Source organism: Salmo salar, chromosome 17 (assembly GCF_965601325.2).
Source record: "Salmo salar chromosome 17, fSalSal1, whole genome shotgun sequence".
NCBI lineage: Eukaryota > Metazoa > Chordata > Actinopteri > Salmoniformes > Salmonidae > Salmo > Salmo salar.
In genome coordinates, this window is record NC_138307.1 from 19,184,843 (window position 1) to 19,207,774 (window position 22,932).

At 46.6% G+C, this 22,932-nt stretch overlaps 1 protein-coding gene across 22 annotated transcripts in view; it reads right to left on the reverse strand.

The window, feature by feature from the left end:
• Window positions 1-1,477: 1,477 nt before the first annotated feature.
• Window positions 1,478-22,932, reverse strand: part of LOC106575599 (tensin-1) — a 185,322-nt gene continuing 163,867 nt past the window's right edge. For 14 of the 22 annotated variants that reach the window (XM_082963554.1, XM_082963550.1, XM_082963547.1 and 11 more), the window contains 16 exons: window positions 14,203-15,834; window positions 12,590-12,673; window positions 12,028-12,209; window positions 11,419-11,566; window positions 8,913-9,002; window positions 8,289-8,318; window positions 7,583-7,655; window positions 6,851-7,467; window positions 6,422-6,637; window positions 6,173-6,268; window positions 5,933-6,082; window positions 5,647-5,679; window positions 4,979-5,147; window positions 4,725-4,793; window positions 4,570-4,599; window positions 1,478-4,406 (listed from right to left, as the gene is read on the reverse strand). In XM_082963554.1, coding sequence (XP_082819680.1) covers window positions 4,277-4,406; window positions 4,570-4,599; window positions 4,725-4,793; window positions 4,979-5,147; window positions 5,647-5,679; window positions 5,933-6,082; window positions 6,173-6,268; window positions 6,422-6,637; window positions 6,851-7,467; window positions 7,583-7,655; window positions 8,289-8,318; window positions 8,913-9,002; window positions 11,419-11,566; window positions 12,028-12,209; window positions 12,590-12,673; window positions 14,203-15,834 — 3,749 coding nt within the window. In that variant the 3' untranslated portion in view covers window positions 1,478-4,276. The remainder of the gene's footprint in view (window positions 4,407-4,569; window positions 4,600-4,724; window positions 4,794-4,978; window positions 5,148-5,646; window positions 5,680-5,932; window positions 6,083-6,172; window positions 6,269-6,421; window positions 6,638-6,850; window positions 7,468-7,582; window positions 7,656-8,288; window positions 8,319-8,912; window positions 9,003-11,418; window positions 11,567-12,027; window positions 12,210-12,589; window positions 12,674-14,202; window positions 15,835-22,932) is intronic. The other 8 variants (XM_082963555.1, XM_082963548.1, XM_082963552.1 and 5 more) reach the window with 8 other exon arrangements.

The window sequence follows — 22,932 nt, forward strand, 5'->3', positions numbered from 1 at the left end:
ACACACCCATAATCTCCCTAACACCTAATGAGCAGCCACATGTTCTGATGGTGTTTGAGTTTGTCAGTTGAACGCAGTTGTTTAACCTCAACATAGCATCTAGTGAAGAACATGCTTAAAGCTGGCAAGACTGTTGACGATTGACAGCAAGGAAAAATATATTTTCTAGGAAAAAGACTCAGTGGTTTGCCATCGCAATGATCTTCATTTATAACAGAAATTGTTAGATTACAGAGCTCACATTTCAAAACACTAAATCAATGTAGGCCACAATACTTGGGGGATACCCCCTTAAATATTTGATTTGCATAGGCTGTACTAGCTATTTGAACTACATACACATTCAGAAACTGTTAATAACCTGTTCAATAAATGCATGCAGGAAAGTAGCCTACTCTGTTGTGAAGGACAGATACTGCCACTGACTGGCTACAATATGTAACCACAGGAAAATGTTTCACAGCGTAAGCCTGGCTCTGACCAATCAGTTCTTTGGACCGAATCCTAACCTGGAACTGAAATGTGTAAGTAAAATGTTTGGATAAATCTCCCACTGACATCAAGACATGATTAATGCAAGTCAGAATTGTGTGGTGGACAGATCTCAAGTGAGGATTGGTCTCTGTGTTTAGAAGAATGCCTAGATCAGTGTTTCCCAACTCCGGTCCTCCAGTACCCCCAACAGCACACATTTCTGTTGTAGACCTGGACAAAAACACCTGATTCAACTTGTCAAGGGCTAGTTGAGAAGTAGAATCAGGTGTGCTTGTTCAGGGCCTCAACAACGATCTGTACTGTCGGGAGTACTGGAGGACCGGAGTTGGGAAACACTGATCTAGGGAGCGTTCGTAAATTCACTCTGGCTATCTACTCTGAATTTCAGAGCACTCTTGTCTGAATGTGCCAAAGCTCAGAATAACTGATACATTTACGAACGCTCAACACCCGTTGAATATGGCCGGTGTCAGTAAACATCGGCAAAAAAGCTTAATTCAGTTGTTGCCAGCAGCACAGTTAGAGTCACCAACGCTCTGGATAACATGAAAACAGCCTAACCAGCTTTGCTAGGGATAAGTAAAATGGTCAGAGTGAGGTGTTCTCTCATTTATGTCTGGAAGTAGCTAGCATGCTAGCTAACTTTAGCCAGTGAGCCTGTGTGCTTGACTGCCGTTGTGTGGTCAGAACGCTCTCGGATGAACCCTACTCCTCGGCCAGTGTGCGCTCTAAACACTCCGGGAGCGAAACACTCAGAATTTATGAATGGACAATCTGACAACGCACTGAATTTACGAACGCCCAGAGCGCTCTCTGGCACTCCAGAGTTAATTTATGAACGCACACCTAGATAGTCATAGCCATAAAGATCATACAATTCAAAACATAACGCTATGGTCATAAGCGATGTGTTACCATAGAGACACAGTTATTAAGATGACTACACACAATGAGTGAGAAAATGAACGCTCAAACCACCGTATGTTTTACTGTAACGGATTTGTATTGCTTTAATGTTTTTTTTCTCCTCAGGAACAGGTAAGCCATGACAGTATAATGCAAATGAAGAAAAAAACACAAGACCCTTCTGTACATCCTTAGTAGTACATTCACACACTCATTAAGTCCCGTCTATACACTGAACTCCTCCACACACCTCCACACAAAAAGACATTCCTTTTCCATTGGTTAACACTGACTGACAACCGCAGGGTCATGTAGCTTGAAATGTTGAGGACTTAGAGAAAAAAAAAAAACATACCGGCAAATAAAGAATAAATAAGGAGAATAAATAAATCATGTTGCTTTTGAGAGGGCCACGGAGGGCCACAGAGGGCCACGGTTTGGACATCGGGGTGACTATAGCTACACGTAGTAGCTCAAATAAAAGAGATTTGAAGAATTGTAGACAACATTTTGCCTTCAACACTGATATTCACATGAAATGATAAAAAGTAATTGTTTGCATCTCTGCATCTGTTGTATGGTTGTGGTATTCCATTGGTAAGTGCTTGGTATTTCTAAACGGGCTGACAATAGTCCCAACTCCATTCAGTTACAATGGAGAGGAAGAGAGAGAGAATAGGGAAGTTCATATATAATGGTGGTGTTAGCGGTATGTGGGTCTGCATATTTACTGGCAACAGAAGGAACATTTATGAATTCATTCGGCTTAGCATCACAATTTCCTTGGAAAAAAGCAAACGTAGACACCATAGAAGTTATGTGTTTGAATCTTTGGCAAATCATAATGTCGTTATGATGGGGTGCACGTTGTTGTTTACATATTGCATTTAAGGTCGGCTTCTAAATTAAATGTCCTCATGCTTCCCTTATAAAAACGTTTCCTTTTTTTTTTAAGAACATTTCATATTTTCATAATATGGTAAATCCATATTCAAGAGCTGACCCTAAAACTGGCAACAACATTTGCCATGTAACTGATATTATTCACTGTATTATGGCAGCGGTTAAGACAAACTTGAACATTATGTTGGTATACCACCCGGACGGTTTTGTCCATGCATTTTTCCTGTAAAAATCATATGCTTTCATCCCATACATGCCTAACCTCAATCTCTGAGAACGCGAAGAAGAAACATGACGAGCTACAACAAACATACATGTACTGAGTAATGTACACCATATATATCCAAAAGCCTTTCAAAATCTCCCGACTTTGAAATCATTAGCCAAAATAAGTATTTTTTTCTCAACCCTTAAGGTAATCTTCTTTATGTAGACTGTACAATATATGTATATATGAGTTATCATGGAGGAACAAAGCAACAAAAATAAATATTTTTTTTTAGCTATGTCACCTTTCAAAGTAGTATATGTATATACATTTGATATCAACATCGTTTTTCCTTAGCTTATGGAAGATGGGTGAGTGGTGTGTGTTCGAGAAGCAGGCATTTACACACAGTGTGACAACCTCTACGTTTGTCTAAAGGTATGTAGATGCGATCTGGTGAGAGGATAAATTCCCTTTTGGTTAAAAATGAAAGACAACCTTGCTTGATACAGTGAAACCCTGCTGCAAGATGGAACAAGAAAATAAAAAAATATCGCATCTCACCATCGAGTAACTACTTCAAGAAAAGGCTGTCTACATGTTCTTTTTTTCTTTTTAGGACTCTTTAGTAGAGTCCAAAAATGGTTTATAATATCATGCAGTCTCTAACAAGGCAAACAACCTCTGTTTTCTTGTCTTAGGGTTAAAGTCTTCATTGAACACAGCGTAGAATGGCCATTTTGGTGATGTTGAACGTAGCTTAGAGGGAGGGGGGTGCAGTTGGACTAAAACATGCAGGACAGTGCCTAGGGCCCAGGGCTCGGACCAGTCCCTGGCGTTTGTTTCCAGTGTGTTCAGTAGCAGTGTCTGTGAGCAGCCAGCAGGTGAGGATCAGTCTGAGTCAAGCAGGATTGAGTTCAAACGTGGATAATTGGCACCACTGTGTGGACAGGAGGAGTGACAGCAGTAGATTTACCAGCTACCTTTCCACAGGCCAGAGTAATCCATCTCCCACATCTGAAATCAATCAGTGCGCTCCAGGATCGACTGGTCAAGTCTGGACCTAACATAAGCAATGTGTTTTATGAGAAGGTTGATCTGCTCTGTGAAGTTGAGAACAGTTTATTTTTCTCGCTGTTGAGCCCTTTACAACATACAACAGGCCTGGGAAATGTCCACTCGAGGGTTCACAAATGACTTTAGTGGACCAAGCTTAAAGATCGAGCTAACATGCAAAATGTCTTCTTAAATATTCTTTAGTAAGAAGCCACTGAGGCAAACTATTTTTCTGAAGACAGAATAAAGTTCAAGAAGAAATCGTTCTTTTTGTTTTTGTCTGTTTCATTTCAACAGTCCCATTGTAAAAAAAAAGAAGGAAAAAAAGAGAAAATCGAATAATGACATACTTGTTCTGAGTGCTACCTTTGGTAAATCAATCTGAAAACCTGATACATGTCAGTGTCCTTTTCTCCCACTGATACTTAGTTTAGCACACAGCTTCTCCACTTGGACTTCCACAGTTACCCTGTGGAAGAAACCATCTTCCTCCACCAGCTCGAGCCACGTTGTCACTGTCACCACTCCAGCCACAACTTCCTCTGACGCCATCTTGGATTACCTCCAAGTCCTTCAAACATAAAATCTCGCAGAAGAAAACAAAAAGAACATATCTCAACAAAAAGAACAGAAGAAAATAATGAAACACAATCAAAAATTAAGAAAAAATAAAATAAAAAAATAATGGCTGTCGGGGGTTCGTTGGTTTCATCGCTTCATGACTTTGGAGACGAAGTTGACGATGGCTGAAGCAGGCTGGTCGGGGTCCAACTCGGCAAACAGGTGGCTGACGTTGTCCGTTGTGCTCCCTTGTTTACGTGCCACGAAACCAAACAGTCTGAAGTTTGAAGAGAAATAAAAGCCTGGTTTGAATATGTAGGAGATGGTTCATGATTTGATGTAGTTATTTCTAGGCCTATGTGGACCATGGGACTTATTTGTCCCATCTAGTTAATGACCTATTCTATGTATAATAGAGGGATTTGAGTTGTGAGACTTACTTCGCCGTTCCACCTCCTTCCTTGCTCCACCTGTGAAGACGAGATGTGACAAATACATTTTGGAGGAACAATCAACAAATCTTCCCTATGTAGGCTACATTTGCACTATTTTCACTACTTTAGTACAGCAGAAAGATCTGGTCTCAAACACTTACTTCCTGTCCTGGGGGTCAATGTCACAGTAGGTGACAGTGTTGATTGGGTAGTGCCTTCGGAAGAAGACCCTAGGGCAGGAGATAACTCTGAGTTAGTGTTGGAAATCTCAGAGTTTGTCACCAAGCTAGCTCAATTCAAGTAAAACTGTTTGACATACTAGTATAGCAGTCAGAATCAATGACTGAATACCGACAGATTTCTATGGCTCTGACTGTGGGTGTACGGTGCTCCTGTTTCCATGGTTACTACTCACTTCCTCTGGCTATCCGTGAGGGTGATGCCCTGCGACGACACTTTGAAGTGGACGGTTGTTGCCGCGGGCAACGGGTTGACGGCCACCGTTTCGCTGATTGCCTTGGCGACGGCCTGAGGACCGGTCAGAGACTCCATGTCCACAGAGCTGATGTAAAGAACATTGCATGCTGGGAGAGAACAACAAAAAAAATGGTGCATAATCAGTCACTGATGAAAATGAAGCAGTGAAGGAGTTCAACTACCAACAATTAGTGCAATCATTTAAACATGTTGTGGATAAGTGTTGAAAAACAGATCGAGGCAACAGCTGGCTGTATATTAGTGGCTCCATATCTTCCTTTCTTCTTCGATCAGAATGCTCACTCCATGCATTTGTCGGTAGGTAGTGCCATGCTATGCTATCTCTACCAAAGAGAAGAGAACACACGTCCAATCCAGAAGACAATGTTTCAAACCTCACAACAGCTGCCGTGCATAAGACCTGAAGAAGAGTGCTATAGAAACACACCATGACAAGCAAAGATGTGACTAAGGCAGGCATGGCATGGTAGTGAGAGGGAAGCTTCTGTGGTGACCATGCAGAGCTGAAATATCAGTCTGGGGAGTGTGGGGACAAGGGGGTTAATAATGCCAAAATAGAACCCAAAAACACAGTCCAGTATTTACCATGGGCCTCCTCGGGGACTTGTTGCTGTGCTACTGCAACATAACAGGGTATCCGAGCATGAGAGGAGAAACAAAACCACTGTAGTACATGAAAACTATGTATTTGTGTAACTGCATAGTAATTACATAGTAACTACAGTTTAAAAGTAAAACAGAATTTGGCCGATTATTATTCGATTGTTGTTATATGTATCTACTGTTGTAATAGATGGCTTGGAATGTAGATGGATTGATGATCAAATGAAAGAGAATGGGCTGAATAATGCAGGGTGCAGTTTGTCCTCACCTGCTCCTTGTTTCACCAGCTCGGCCACTGTGTCAGTGGGAGTGTCCAGCTCCAGGGCCTCCTCATTGGGATCTTTGCTGGGGATCATCAGCTTGCAGGGCAGGGCCAGAGGAGTCATCGAGTGTTGGTACACCAGGGCGGACAGACATCCTGCACACATACACATGATTAGCAAGTGTACTGACTTGCTGGAGGGCTAATGAACGAGTTCTATGTTGAATATGGATGTTTGGAACTCACCAAAGTAGGGCTCGTTGGGACAGCCCTTCAGACGCACGCCTTTGGGGCTCGTCTCAATCAGGAAGTGCCTCACCAGCTCGCTCGTGATGTCACCAACTGACAAAAAGCAAAACAGTAAACACATCCTTTAATCAAAGGTCTCTGATCAAAGGTCTGTTTTTGTGTTTTCACTCCTAATGATTAAGATTGGGATTCGGGTTAGGGTGATCTGATCCTAGACCTGCGACTAAGATTAAAGATCTACTGTACCTTTCTTATTGGCCTGGGCGGTGGGAGGTGGGCAGGCCACCTTCATGGCCAGGCCGTAGGCCCCTCTGAAGGAGTGACTGTCCCTGATGACGAAGGCCCCTGGCTCCCTGTCTCTCAGCAGACTGATGGCCTGCTCTCTGGAGATGTCTGGCTTGTACCACAACTTAGACGTGTCCTGGACAAACTTCACATTCAGCCTGATGTCTGGACTCTGGTCTGTACAAGTAGTGACAAAGGTCAAAGCAATGAAATAGGGATGATTCTGAGACTTTCATCCATCAAAATAAGCACTGATTGACTGTACAGTTTCTGCTGTGCATGATTGAGTATGACCTCTCACTTGGCTAGATCTGAATTGATTGAATAGCTATAAAGAACATGGCAGAGACTAGGGCTAGATGCTATTTAGGATTGGACCTCCTCTCTCACCGTAGATGGAGAATTTGGAGAGGTCGGGTAGGGTGTGAGAGGTGGACACACTGGGCGTGCTGCCTCCACTGGGTAAGGTGGGTGTGGTGGTCTTCCCATCCAGAGTCCCATACGACAGCCCCCCATTGGACCTCTCTCCACTGGGCATCCGCCTCTTCTCTGGAAGCATCGGCTGGGGCGACACTGGGAAGGAGGGCGTGGGTGGTGCCCCCTGTCTGTCATCGGGCGTAGTGTGGCCACTGGCCATCGGGTGGCGCCCCATCAAAGGGCTAGCAGGGACGGCGGCGGTTCTGGAGCCTCTTGCGGGGATCACAGGGCTGCCGGGGACTTGCACCCTGTTTCCATTGGGCGGTGTGGGGTGACGAGCCAGACCCGGGCTGGCCTGGTTAGCCAGGCGGCACTGGAGGGCGGGGCTTGGTGGGGTGTTGGTGGCCACCGTGCGGTGGAGTGTGTTGGGGCTTCCGGGGACGGTGTGGAGGGGGCCCACGACGCTGACCTGGGATCCCTCAGGGGAGTGGGGGCCGTAGGACGGAACGGGGGTGTGCTGGGCGCTCTCCAAGGGGTGGGAGTGGAAGCCGGAGTCAGCCTGGAGCCGAATGGAGGAAGTCATCCTCATGCTGCAGAGAGAGAGAAACACTGAGCTGTAACCTAGGACTATGTTTATTCCTCTTATTTCAAGAGTTTTCCCTGGGTTCTCCAAACTCTGTGCCCCAGGAACAGTACAGTACTCACCCGTCTGGCCTGTGGATGGGACTACTGGAAGATATAGGATCATTAAAGGGGTGTCCACCATAACCATGGCCGTCTGTAGTGAAAACACACACACACATATATTATTATTACACTGTTATTGGCAGGCTAAACAGGAAGTCAAAGGGATGCTGTTATGAGGGGGGCCGACAGAAATGAAACCTGGTGAGGTCATTCCCAAAACGGTAAAAAAAGAAAAGAAACATCCTGAGGGAGACTCAAAGTGGGATTAACACAGATGCAAAGTTGAGAGATGGAGGCATTAAACAGGCCCACTCAACAGGCTAACAACCAAATATAGACATGATACCTAACCTACTGTAACCTTATCTCCCACCTTAACAAATTTCTTACTTTAACCTGAACTTTTTCTTCACCTTTCAGAAACTTCTGGGCTGGCCAAAACAATTGGGACGCATTGGGCACCCAATGAAATTCGAGAAGAGGCAGGACTTAACCACTGATAGACAATCAAAACAGAATGTTTGCGGTTGCAGCCTGTATAGTGGGACTGTGTTATTCCTCTAGAAACAAACAGCAGAAGGTAGAGCAAAACCGAGACGCCATAACAAGATCCTCCGGTCAAAACGGGGGGTTTTCAAACATGGCCGAACACAAAGGATTATGGGTACTCTGTGTGACGGGGATGAGAGGTTGATGCCACGTGTTGCCACAGAAACGCCCTTACCTTGCTCCTCATCGCTTACAGATTCACAGTCTGACAGAACAGAAAGAATAAGTAGAAGAAGAAACAGTCGGTGATTGAGGGAGAGGTGAGAAAAAGAGGAGGAGGAAACCGTTGAAAGAGAAGCAAGAGACCAAAGTTTGCAGGTGTGTAGAAGCAATTGGGGGACTAAGAAAACCTAGATGGGAAAAGGTTGTGTGTGTGTTTGTGTTCTGATCTGATCCACCATGGATTGTTTGTGTGTGTGTGTGTGTTTGTGTGTTTGTGTGTGTGTGTGTGTGTGTGTGTGTGTGTGTGTGTGTGTGTGTGTGTGTGTGTGTTTGTGTGTGTGTTTGTGTGTGTGTGTGTTTGTGTGTGTTTGTGTGTGTGTGTGTGTGTGTGTGTTTGTGTGTGTGTGTTTGTGTGTGTGCGTTTGTGTGTGCGTTTGTGTGTATGTGTGTGTGTGTGTTTGTGTGTTTGTGTGTGCGTTTGTGTGGTGTGTGTGTGTGTGTGTGTGTGTGTGTGTGTGTGTGTGTGTGTGTGTGTGTGTATATGTGTGTGTGTGTGTGTGTGTGTGTGTATGTGTGTGTGTGTTTGTGTGTGTGTGTGTGTTTGTGTGTGCGTTTGTGTGTGTGTGTGTGTTCTGACCTGATCCACCATGGAGAATGTCTGCTGGATGGTGGGGCTTCAGTCCTAAAGCAGAGAGAGGGGTTTTGGCCAAGCCTGGAGGAGAACGGGCTAGAGAGAGCGAGAGAAACAGAGAGAGCGAGAGAAACAGAGAGAGCAAGAGAAACAGAGAGCGCAAGAGAAACAGAGAGAGAGCGAGAGAAACAGAGAGAGCGAGAGAAACAGAGAGAGCGAGAGAAACAGAGAGAGCAAGAGAAACAGAGAGCGCAAGAGAAACAGAGAGCGCAAGAGAAACAGAGAGAGCGAGAGAAACAGAGAGAGCGAGAGAAACAGAGAGAGCGAGAGAGGGTGAGAAACAGAGCAAGAGAAACAGAGAGAGTGAGAGAAACAGAGTGAGAGAAACAGAGAGAGAGAAACAGAAAGAGAGAGAGAAACAGAAAGAGAGCGGGAGAAACAGAGAGAGAGCGAGAGAAACAGAGAGAGAGCGAGAGAACGAGAGAAACAGAAAGAGAGCGAGAGAGGGTGAGAAACAGAGCAAGAGAAACAGAGAGAGTGAGAGAAACAGAGTGAGAGAAACAGAGAGAGAGAAACAGAAAGAGAGAGAGAAACAGAAAGAGAGCGGGAGAAACAGAGAGAGAGCGAGAGAAACAGAGAGAGAGCGAGAGAACGAGAGAAACAGAAAGAGAGCGAGAGAGGGTGAGAAACAGAGCAAGAGAAACAGAGAGAGTGAGAGAAACAGAGTGAGAGAAACAGAGAGAGAGAAACAGAAAGAGAGAGAGAAACAGAAAGAGAGCGAGAGAAAGAGAGTGAGAGAAACAGAGCAAGAGAAACAGAGAGAGTGAGAGAAACAGCGAGAGAGTGAGAGAAACAGAGCGAGAGAGCGAGAGAAACAGAGAGAGAGAAACAGAAAGAGAGAGAGAGAGAGTGAGAGTGAGAAAGAGGGTGAGAGCGAGAAAGAGGGCGAGAGCAAGAAACAGAAAGAAAGAGCGAGAAAGAGATAGATAGAAAGTGCGGTAGAGGGAGAAAGAAAGAGAGAGAGAGAAATGATAGATAACGAGAGAAAGAGAGAGACCAAACCAAACTGTAAGTGCTAAGCCTACAGAAGATCTGAGCTGAATACGTAGTGTCAGATCCAAACAACCAACAAACTACAACAACAGGACAACCAGGATGGTGAATGGAGACACAGTACAACGTGCCCTGGCCATGCAAGAGTTGGGACACGGCATGCAGAAAGCAAACCAACACAGAACAGTTCACTGAGGGACTGGTGACACGGAGAGGGAACCAATGGCATCCTGAACAGTACATCTAGTAACTACATAGTAGTACTGTATATCCAAGGAGACAGACACAATGACTACATGCCAGGATTGGGGTCCAATCCATTTTTTTATTCAGTCAATTCATGAAGTGAATTGAAATTCCATCAGTTTGCCACCGGTGGAAAAGGGTTTGGCTAGGGTTGGCGTGGTGGACTGGACACTGAGCAGTAATCTGAAAATTACATGCATCCTCCACTTACCAAAGAATCCCACATCAATTCTTTGTCTGTCTGTTTGAAAGATAGTGCCTCCAGAGAGGGCAGGCAGGGGCCAGAGCAGGGGTAGTGGGGCAGGGTAAAGGGGGTAGACGGAGGGGGGTATCTGGGGGTCTCTGGGGGCTCAAAGCGGGTCCTTACTTCAACTACAGTGTGGCGGTGACCACTGCAGGAATAGGGAGCCCTAACCCTGGTTGGTCCCAAATGAGTCCAAAAGCAGTCTGTCTATTGAAATGATCATGTGTCAAGCATTAAGATAAATACAGATAGATACAGTATTTATCTCTATGGTATCTCTACGGTGCCAAGAAGCAATCTACTGTCTAACCTGACATGATTTATAGGTCATGGGTTAAGTGTTGAAACTAAAATACATTATTATCTTCTATCTATTCCTGTGTGGCTCAGTTGGTAGAGCATGTAACTTGCCAGGGTTGTGGGTTTGACTCCCACAGAGGAACAGTATGAAAAAGTTAAACGTTTTATGCATTCAAGTCGCTCTGGATCAGTGTGCCTGCTAAATGATTAAAATGTCATTTTTCATTTTTATTCCCAGTCTCTCTCATAATTTCTTTCACAGAGGAAATTCGTTTTAGTATTCGTTTACCATTGAATAATCTCTACAAGAGAAAGAAAGGTGTTATTGAATTAATTTAGGAAACCCACCGCCACCGATTTAGTCTCAATCAAAACACCAACAACTGAAATATACAGTAACAGCAGTGACTTTCTCTGGCCCTGTCCAAATAATGTTAGAACGCATCGTTCCTCCCTTATAAGAAGGCAGTAAAGAAGGATGCATCTTAAAAGTATTGGAACTGGGCCCCCTTCTACAACCACTTATTGTGAACCACTTTAGGCTGCAACTGCAAGTATGAAAGATACCACATACTTAACGTTTATTGCAGTCGTATAATTATGATTGACTAACTGTGGCGATGGAGTAAGGTCTACTGGCGCCCTCTGTCTGCAGGGAGGTGAACTTACACATGTTGAAGTAAGGGGTCTGAGGTGAGACAGGGAAGGTAGGGGTCAGGGGGTGGGCCTCACCACCACTGCTGAACATAGGACTGACAGCAGCCCGACCGTCAGCATCATCATCCCCATACGCCTCGCGGTAGCTGTGCATGGGGCCCTGGAAGGAGGGGACACAGCACACACACAACACACACACAACACACGACATAACACACGCCCACCCACAGACACAGAAGGAGCCAGAAAATACACGCGGACAAGGACAATACACACATAGAGGTAATGCAAACAGGCACAGACAGGAAGTACACACATGAGGACAGAAAATAACACACAGATACAAATACGGACAGAGATAGAGACACATAACAAACACACACACACACCAACACAAAGTCCACATAGACACACACACACACACACACACACACACACACACACACACACACACACACACACACACACACACACACACACACACACACACACACACACACAACAGACATGGTTACTCTTACAGCGAAACAATGAACTATTCAATGAATGGAAGAAAATGTTAAGCTGATAAAGACTAGAGAGAGCTTGCTGCCTGTGGCTGGATAGGGGTATGTACTCTACCTCTCTGGGTCTTCCTCCAGGGTTGAGGATGTGGAAGTCTGACGAGTGGACAGGGGAGCGCACCAGCGGCCCCGTGTGGGCTGGAGGGTCCACATTGCCACTCTGGTAGTGCCCCTCGCTAGTGGTCCGACGGCGGACGGTCTCCTGAGTCTCCTCCGGCATCATCCCACGGGAACGCATCCCTGGAACGCCAACAACAGCGTCAGGAATTCCCAAAGGCTTTCCATCAGTTTCAGGAATGTATTTAGGAAGAACGATAACTTTAGGGTGGATCTAAAATGTGGACCTGGAAATAAGTTTCACAGTGTATCTACACTGTACATTCCAGGTTTCATACATCATTCCAACCTTAAAATATGTATTTACTTATTTTAAGAGGAATGTTGTCACAAGAGAGAGAGAGAGAGGAGAGAGAGAGAGGGAGCAAGTGAGGGAGAGAGAGAGAGAGAGAGAGAGAGAGAGAGAGAGAGAGAGGCAAGTGAGAGAGAGAGAGAGAGGGAGCAAGTGAGAGAGGGAGCAAGTGTGTGAGAGAGAGAGAGAGAGAGAGAGAGAGAGGACAAACCAGAGAAAGAATAAGAGCGATGGCGGTCAGATTGTGGCGTAGTGGAAATGCTTTCGTTGATGCCCTGAATACGAGCGTTGTACTCTGCTCACAGTGGGGGTGGTGGATAGGAGGCAGAGGAGGAGGTGGAGCAGGTGGAGGAAGAGGAGGAGGAGGAGGAAGGAGGTGCAGAGGCAGATGCAATGGCGTGAAGGGTGGTCCAACAGAGCAGAGGAATGGATGGACAGAACAAGAGACAGAAACAACAAAAGACAGAGAGAAAAAAATGAATAAAGGAAAATGAACATTTTATTCTGTGAAGTCATTAACAAACAGAAGAAAGATGGAAGTTAAAATGAGATATGAGAGAAATTAGAGCAGGGATAGAACCAAAATGCGCACTTTCTGGAATCCCCCAGAAAGGGATTGAGAAACGCTGCTTCACCATACATCAGTATAATGTTATGTTTCATGTTCTGTGTGGACCCCGGGAAGACTAGCTGCTGCTTTCACAACAGCTAATGGACCCCGGGAAGCTAATGGACCCCGGGAAGACTAGCTGCTGCTTTCACAACAGCTAATGGGGATCCTAATAAAATACCAAACACCAAATCAACATCCGCAGTAGAAAGACAAAGGCAACTACCAAATAAGCCCACTTGGTGGTATCTGTGAGAACCATACCATACGCTTCCATATGTGGCGGGACGTGCATGTGGAAAATGCATGGTAGCTGAGAACTCAACCAGCATGTCTATTCTTACCACCTTATATCACATCTCCATGGTGTCCAACTCTCCCCTTGCTGTAGGACACAGCTCAGAGCTCACCGTAGGTTTTCACACCATATCTGTCCTGCACAAGGAAGACTTTCTATCTAGCTAGCTCAATGCCATGACGATTCCACCTATTACCAAGGTTAGACAAAGCTGGGGACGTGAAACAGTAGCTTCTATTTCCAATCTAGAATTAGATATGTTAGAGTACATGTAAACAGTGCACATCACTGAATAAGCCAGTGGTGATAGAATGCCGTTGATATACTGCATTAGACTATGACTGTGCTTCTTATAGTTCACAGCATGTTCTGGAACAAAGCGTTCATTGTGAATCTGCAGCGGAGCCTGTAAGGATGACAGTCAAAACAAGGTCCTTTGCAACTATCCCTGCTAACGAATGTTTGGTAACAGTTATAAGGTGTTATGATGCAGTAGTGGCAGGTAGCCTAGTGGTTAGAGCGGTGGGCCAGTAACCGTAAGGTTGCTGAATCGAATCCCTGAGCTGACAAGGTAAAAATCTGTCGTTCTGCCCTTGAGCAAGGCAGTTAACCCACTGTTCCCTTAGTGCCGAAGACGTGGATGTGGATTAAGACAGCCCTCCCCACCTCTCTGATTCAGAGGGGTTGGGTTAAATGCGGGAGACACATTTCAGTTGTACAACTTTCCTAATGCATTATAATACTTGTCATAAGCACATATGACATCATTATAATGTCTTTTTGCTTTTATGTATTGTGACAGCGAATACCTCTGCTTTTGAAAATGACATAATGAAACATGAAATATGAAAATGAAAGAAAATTGTGAAACTAAACAGGGATATTCAATCTAATCCTCAATCCGGTAGTGACTTACCAGCGATGCGTTGAGCCACCAGGCCCTCCAGGTTAAGGTTCTCTTCCTCAGGTTCTGGCTCCTTGAGAAGGGGGGAAGAGTTGGGGAGGGGGGAGGAGGAGGTGCTGTAGCCATGATAGGGAGACCCTCCCTTGCGGTCTGGGGAGTGGGACACCACCGTCCCACCTGGGTACGAGTTCAGGGGCTTCATCTGGAGCTGTCCGGAGTCAGAGGGGTAGAGGGGGGAACCAGGCCCCTGGGCTGGGCGCGTGTGGTAGGGCTCGGGGGGGTGTATGGGAGTGGTGTTGGTGTGGGGCTGGTACGAGGCAGACCTCGGGGGGGGGTATGACAGGGGAGACTCAGCCACAGGACTCTGGACGGGCGATGTTGAAACCCGGCCAGCCATCGACCTCAGAGGCTGTCCGAAGGCATTGTAGTTAATGTTATAGCCGTGGATGGCTGAGTCCGCCTGGTAGGACGGCCTGGCCAGAGATTGGGAGAAGGGGATCTGGGCTGGCCCTCCTACACTGTTCTCACCAGAGGGGGCGCTGTAGGACTTGGGCACCTGTCCTGTGTGTGGGTCCAGATCCAGCATCAGCATGTCGAGGGCTTCGATCGACTGCTCTATGTCGTGCTGAGAGGCGGTGGGGGGGAAGTGGGGCAGACTGTGGGTGCTCTGTAAGGGAGGACCGAACGGGTCGTCTGGCAGACTGTACTGGTGCCATGCGTTCAGCCCCCTCTGGACGGCCTCCCTGCTACTGGTGCTCCTCTCAGGGGCCCTGGGCAGCTTGGGGCCTCCAGGCTCGGGGGTCCCGAAGGACTGGGAACGCTGCATACTCCCGTTCTGGTAACTGTTAGGAGAGTACTCCTCCTCCTGGGGTGAACTGGAGTCCATGATCCGCTCCTGTGCCGACGTAGAAGTCCGTACCCGGTGCACCGGCATCTCCCGTAGCTTCTCTAGGTATGGCCCGTCGTTCTGCCTGTTGATGGGTATCTGTGATTGGTAGTACAGCTCTGCGGGCGTGGCCTGGCCCTCCAATGACGACAGTGTTCCCAGACTGTCCACGCTGTTACCCTCCTGACTGATGTGCAGCTCGTCGTCCAAGATGTCCGTCTCGCGCTCTTCGGCGGAGGGGGCTGCAATGAGCCGGGTATGCCCGCTGACGTGCACCTGGGCTGGGACAAGGTGGCGAACTCCCCCCCCGGGGCTGGTGGAGGTAGCCAGGTAAGTCTGGCGGTGGAGCATGGGAGCCTCAAGGCCACTCAGAAGCTGGTCCAATTCTCTCTTCTCCTGGGGACTGAGAGGGGGCTGACTGGGCGTGTTGTGGTTCTGGTTGGTGTTCACCGCTCCATGCAGCAACAGACTGTGGTCATCGGTGCGATCGGTTTTGACGGATGCTGTCGAGTTCCCAGAGTCACTGCTGACCGACAGGGCGTGGTCAACCGCGGGCAGGGAGGCGTGGCCCACTACCGGGAGGGTGCGGTCAGAACTTGGGAGGGTGTGGTCAGGGTGTTGGGGGGTGTGGTCTGCGTTGGTTAGGGGGTGGTCGAGGACGGGAAGGCCGTTGATTGTGACCACTCCATCGAGGGACTCTTTCTTGTGGACTCGGGCATACAGGCTGCCGTCGAGGGGGCCTTGGGTGTGAACAACGTCTGGAAGAGAGAAGAAGAATACATGCTATAAATAGGTGCGCAAACAAAGAGGAGAAACAAACACATTTCTGATTTTGAAAACTCCTCACAAATGACCCAACATCACAGTCACTTTTACACCACAGGGACTTGTGCCTGACTCCTAACTGTTTCCTGGGACTGGACCACGACAGCTAGTCCCCCATGGAAAAGAGAATTCACTCCATCCTCCAAGGAGGCAACTTAATGGACGCTTAAGTCAACACAGCATATTTTTTATCTAATACAGTAGTGTTGAGTGCATATATGTATATACATACACATCCAGGCCTTCCAGCCCTAAACACATGGAGCCTCCAGCACACCATAACAGCCCTGGCTCTGGCTCTGTCTCTGGTCTAGTATAAGTACATTAGGGGTCCAAGCATCCCAGTCCAGGACCTGTCATGATGCGTCAGGCAGCACAACCCTACATGACGTGACAGGGACCCCCGCACCACCGTCTGTGGAACATCTCCTAGACACAGTGCACGAACTCGCCATGGCAACGACAGAATTCCCAGATTCTTCAATATCAGAATCTACAGTATGTGAGAGCACCAGAATTCCTATGTTATACATACACTGTATGTCATTTCACATGTCCTGTGTCTATCAATATGAACACAGCACATTTCATTTGCTGAGGTGATTTTCTCACTGAGTAACTGTTTTTATGCATCGATGTCGTAACAGCATGCTGTGTATAATCCTCAGATGTTCTCCCATGCAGATGGTTTGGTTTCATCACTCTTGGTTTAAGGCCAGCATTTATGCTAATAGCCACCTCTCAACTTTGGCAGGAGTCCCTGGCAACCTCCAGCACCCATTTCCTGGACCAATCACTCCACCAACCAATTCCTCAACATCTGGTCTCACAACAGCTCTAAACTTGAACATGTCTGATGATGAAGGACGGCATAAGATCAAGAGGCATATTAAAAAAAATATGAGGCCCAATTTGAAACCAGAAACTCAGGTTCATTTTGATTACAATACCTTGCATCATCTTTGTTCTCCAATAAACTTCTCCTGAATATTTTCAGGACCATATTGAAACAAACAAACAAACAAACACACACACACACACACACACACACACACACACACACACCCCCCCTCTACATCTCAAAAAGACCCTTCTCTTTCAACAGCTGCTTAGAGGAACATGTGATATCGGGTCACCGGGAGCAGCTTCTGAACATCAGCACAGCAGGGTGTAAGTTGGTGGGGGGTTCCACAGTGACACATGGAGAGGTTCTCTGACCACAGCTATTTACGAGGCCATGTCAACAACGCTACAGTAGCAGAACGAGAGAGAGGGGGAGCTACCCTTGCTTACCCACCAGAACAAACTGTTCCTTACTTTGTAGGGAACTTCTAGTGCTCCTGATATGGTCCGCAAAATACTTCCCAGTCCAGAACAGTTTGACTGATAACCTACTTCAAGCCAAGTCCAGTCCTGAATCAACTCCCATGAAAGTTTTTCTTACCTGGAGCTAGATTTCTTCTCTTCCTCCTTCCTTTCTGTGTTTTCTTTCCTTTAGATAGATTAAATAGAGTAGCCCTTTGCCATCACACTTGGTTTGGTTGAGATGAAGGGGAGACATCCTTCACTACGTTATGATTACACTAAGTTGGCATAGCCTTCCCCTCCCTCTCTCATTGGTTGGGAGGAGACAGAGATGTGCCATCCTTCACCTATCGATGTTGGGACTGGGTGAGGTGGGGTGGAGCAAGTCCATTCCCTGGGGCGTTGAGTTGGGAGCTGTGAGCTGGTCCAGTGGAATCTGTCAGTTCCTTCCTGGCATTGGGAGTTTCCTAAAACTACAACACCCACGCAGCTAACCACCCTGAGCCCTGGCCTGGACCCACTCCTACACAGTGACGTCACACACACTGGGGTTTCCCTGGCCACTCTCTCTCTATTAATCTATCTGACTATGTCTCTGTCTCTCACACACACACACACACACACACACACACACACACTGGGGTTTCCCTGGCCTCTCTCTCTCTATTAATCTATCTGACTATGTCTCTGTCTCTCTCTCTCTCTCTCACACACACACACACACACACACACACACACAGACACACACACACACACACACACACACTGGGGTTTCCCTGGCCTCTCTCTCTCTATTAATCTATCTGACTATGTCTCTCTCTCTCTCTCTCTCACACACACACACACTGGGGTTTCCCTGGCCTCTCTCTCTCTATTAATCTATCTGACTATGTCTCTGTCTCTCTCTCTCTCTCACACACACACACACACACACACACACACACACACACACACACACACACACACACACACACACACACACACACACACACACACACACACACACACACACACACACACACACACACACACACACTGGGGTTTCCCTGGCCTCTCTCTCTCTATTAATCTATCTGACTATGTCTCTGTCTCTCTCTCTCTCTCTCTCTCTCACCACACACACACACACACACACACACTGGGGTTTCCCTGGCCTCTCTCTCTCTCTCTCTCTCTCTCTCACACACACACACACACACACACACACACACACCACACACACACACACACACACACACACACACACACACTGGGGTTTCCCTGGCCTCTCTCTCTCTCTATTAATCTATCTGACTATGTCTCTGTCTCTCTCTCACACACACACACACACACGTACGCATGCAGGCGCACACACACACACACACTGGGGTTTCCCTGGCCTCTCTCTCTCTATTAATCTATCTGACTATGTCTCTGTCTCTCTCTCTCTCACACACACACACACACACACACACACACACACACACACACACACACACACACACACACACACACACACACACACACACACACACACACACACACACACACACACACACACACTCATACTGAGGGTGGCATCCTACAGAAGAGGGGAGACCCTTGTTCTCAGAGACTGGGATCATTCCATGGAGAAAACCCAAACACCAGAGGGGTGACACGTTTCCAGCTGTTGGTCTCTGTTCTGTTAGGAGGTAGAGATCTCTGTTCTGTTAGGAGGTACAGATCTCTGTTCTGTTAGGAGGTACTGGTCTCTGTTCTGTTAGGAGGTGCAGATCTCTGTTCTGTTAGGAGGTACAGGTCTCTGTTCTGTTAGGAGGTACAGGTCTCTGTTCTGTTAGGAGGTACAGGTCTCTGTTCTGTTAGGAGGTACAGATCTCTGTTCTGTTAGGAGGTACTGGTCTCTGTTCTGTTAGGAGGTGCAGATCTCTGTTCTGTTAGGAGGTACAGGTCTCTGTTCTGTTAGGAGGTACAGGTCTCTGTTCTGTTAGGAGGTACAGGTCTCTGTTCTGTTAGGAGGTACAGATCTCTGTTATGTTAGGAGGTACAGGTCTCTGTTCTGTTAGGAGGTACTGGTCTCTGTTCTGTTAGGAGGTGCAGATCTCTGTTCTGTTAGGAGGTAGAGATCTCTGTTCTGTTAGGAGGTACAGATCTCTGTTCTGTTAGGAGGTACAGATCTCTGTTCTGTTAGGAGGTACTGGTCTCTGTTCTGTTAGGAGGTGCAGATCTCTGTTCTGTTAGGAGGTAGAGATCTCTGTTCTGTTAGGAGGTACAGATCTCAGTTCTGTTTCTGAGGTATAGTTCTCTGTTCTGTTAGGAGGTACAAATCTCTGTTCTGGTAGGAGGTACAGGTCTCTGTTCTGTTAGGAGGTGCAGATCTCTGTTCTGTTAGGAGGTACAGATCTCTGTTCTGTTAGGAGGTACAGATCTCTGTTCTGTTAGGAGGTAGAGATCTCTGTTCTGTTAGGAGGGGCAGATCTCTGTTCTGTTAGGAGGGACAGATCTCTGTTCTGTTAGGAGGTACAGATCTCTGTTCTGTTAGGAGGTACAGATCTCTGTTCTGTTAGGAGGTACAGATCTCTGTTCTGTTAGGAGGTAGAGATCTCTGTTATGTTAGGAGGTACAGATCTCTGTTCTGTTAGGAGGTACAGATCTCTGTTCTGTTAGGAGGTACAGATCTCTGTTCTGTTAGGAGGTACAGATCTCTGTTCTGTTAGGAGGGACAGATCTCTGTTCTGTTAGGAGGTAGAGATCTCTGTTCTGTTAGGAGGTACAGATCTCTGTTCTGTTAGGAGGTACAGATCTCTGTTCTGTTAGGAGGTACAGATCTCTGTTCTGTTAGGAGGGGCAGCTCTCTGTTCTGTTAGGAGGTACAGATCTCTGTTCTGTTAGGAGGTACAGATCTCTGTTATGTTAGGAGGGACAGATCTCTGTTCTGTTAGGAGGTACAGATCTCTGTTCTGTTAGGAGGGGCAGCTCTCTGGAAAAAATAAACTATGACTGGACATGGTGACATTTAACCAAACTCATAACGTCCAGGAAAGAGAGGGAAGAGAGGGAAGAGAGGGAAAAGCAGTGAAAGAAAGGAAATACATGGGAGGATAACTGAGAAAGAAGGAGACGTTCCCAAACTGTGGTCCGTGACTCACTGGTGGTACATGATCAAAAGACATATGTTCTGGTACCAACATAGCCTGTTTGTAATCCTCAAATACACGAATGCTTTTAAATATGGTCCATGAGGGAAATGTATGCGAACCTGAGATTTTCTTGTCTCACAAATGACTTATTTAGATTTTTGTCCTCTCTTCACCAAGAAGAGAGGGGCCGAAGGGTTTGACACATTCTCTACACTCAGAAAGGAAGTGTTTCAAAGTGCGAGGGGAATGACTGGAACTCTGCAGACGAGCGTCACGGGGGCACGACCTTCACATTTACCTCACCCATGGGGCGTGCGTAAGTACAGGCATCCAGAAACACACACAAACACGACTGATATAAACCTCGATCCCTGGCACACACACAATGCCCATGGTCTCAAAGAGGCTCTTTATACATAGCAGCTTTGTGTGTTATTCACACACACACGAACACACGCCCCCCCCCCCCCCCCCCCCCCCCCACACACACACACACACACACACACACACACACACACACACACACCACACACACACACACACACACACACACACACACACACACACACACACACACACACACATTCCTGTGTGTCTAAGTTGAAAGCAACAGCAGAATTGTGGTGAGCTGGGCTTTCTCTATCATTAAAAACAAAGAATATGTAAAGATGTGTGAGTTTTGATGTATGGGAGAGTTCACCGCCATCATTGGGATACGTTGATGATGGATGTATGTCGTGTATAGAATCAACATATTCCTGCTCAGTTGTGTGTGACCATTGCTGGGTTGGGTTTAAGTATAGATTCACTGGCCATAAAAAACACAGGGACCATTTTTAGTATAGTAAGTCATTGCTGATCCACCATAAAGCTTCTTAGTATGCTAGCCAGGCGATAGCTGTGGCTTTGAAACAAAGACCAAGCCATAAATCTCCTCCAACATGAATCTGACCGGCAGGAATAGCTAGTTAGGGTAGTCAGCTAAAGTAGATGCCATTCCCCTAAGACTACACTGAGATGAGGTACACTGTTTGTCCATTAGCTGAATTTAGGCCTACAGTTACTATCAGTGACGAGATAGACATTGCTTCTGAGTGGGTCACAAATAGGACAGAGTTGACAGGACAGAGTTGACAGGACAGAGTTGACAGGACAGAGTTGACAGGACAGAGTTGACAGGACAAAGTTGACAGGACAGAGTTGACAGGACAGAGTTGACAGGACAAAGTTGACAGGACAGAGTTGACAGGACAGAGTTGACAGGACAGAGTTGACAGGCTCATATATAGACATAGTTTGGGGCTAACCTGAGAGATGGACATCATTAGCCTTCCATTCATGTATCATTCAATTGACTTAGACAATGGTTCCTCAGAGGCCTTGTGGAGTGTGAGGCTCGTTAGACACGGGCATGCACGCACACACATACAGTGCCTTCGGAAAGTATTCAGACCCCTTGACTTTTTCCACATTTTGTTACGTTACAGCCTTATTCTAAAATTGATTCTATATTTGTTTTCCTCATCAATCTACACACAAAACCCCATAATGACAAAGTGAAAACTGTTTTTTAGACATTTTTGCCAATTTATAAAAATAAAAAACAGATACCCTATTTACATAAGTGTTCAGACCCTTTCCTATGAGACTCGAAATTGAGCTCAGGCACATCCTGTTTCCATTGATCATCCTTGAGATGTTTCTACTTGATTGGACTTGATTGGAGTCCACCTGTGGTAAATTCAATTGATTGGACATGATTTGGAAAGACACACACCTGTCTATATAAGGTCCCACAGATGACAGTGCATGTCAAAAACCAAGCCATGAGGTTGAAGGAATTGTCCGTAGAGCTCAGAGACATATTGTGCCGAGGCACAGCTCTAGGGAAGGGTACCAAAAAATGTCTGCAGCATTGAAGATCCCCAAGAACACAGTGGCCCCCATCATTCTTAAATGGAAGAAGTTTGGACACACCAAGACTGAGCAATCGGGGGAGAAGCACCTTAGTCAGGGAGATGACCAAGAACCCGATGGTCACTCTGACAGAGCTCCAGAGTTCCTCTGTGGAGAAGGGAGAACCTTCCAGAAAAATCATATCTGCAGCACTCAACCAATCGGGCCTTTATGGTAGAGTGGCCAGACGGAAGCCACTCCTCAGTAAAAACCACATGACAGCCCGTTTGGAATTTTCCAAAAGGCACCTCAAGGACTCTCAGACCATGAGAAACAAGATTCTCTGGTCTGATGAAACCAAGATTGAACTCTTTGGCCTGAATGCCAAGCATCACGTCTGGAGGAAACCCGGCACCATCCCTACGGTGAAGCATGGTGGTGGCAGCATCATGCTGTGGGGATGTTACTCAGTGGCTGGGACTTGGAGAGTAGTCAGGATCAAGGCAAAGATGAACAGAGCAAAGTACAGAGAGATCCTTGATGAAAACCTGCTCAAGAGCGCTCAGGACCTCAGACTGGGGCAAAGGTTCACGTTCCAACAGGACAACGACCCTAAGCACACAGCCAAGACAATGCAGGAGTGGCTTTGGGACAAGTCTCTGAATGCCTTTGAGTGGCCCAGCCAGGACCCGGACTTGAACCCAGTCAAAC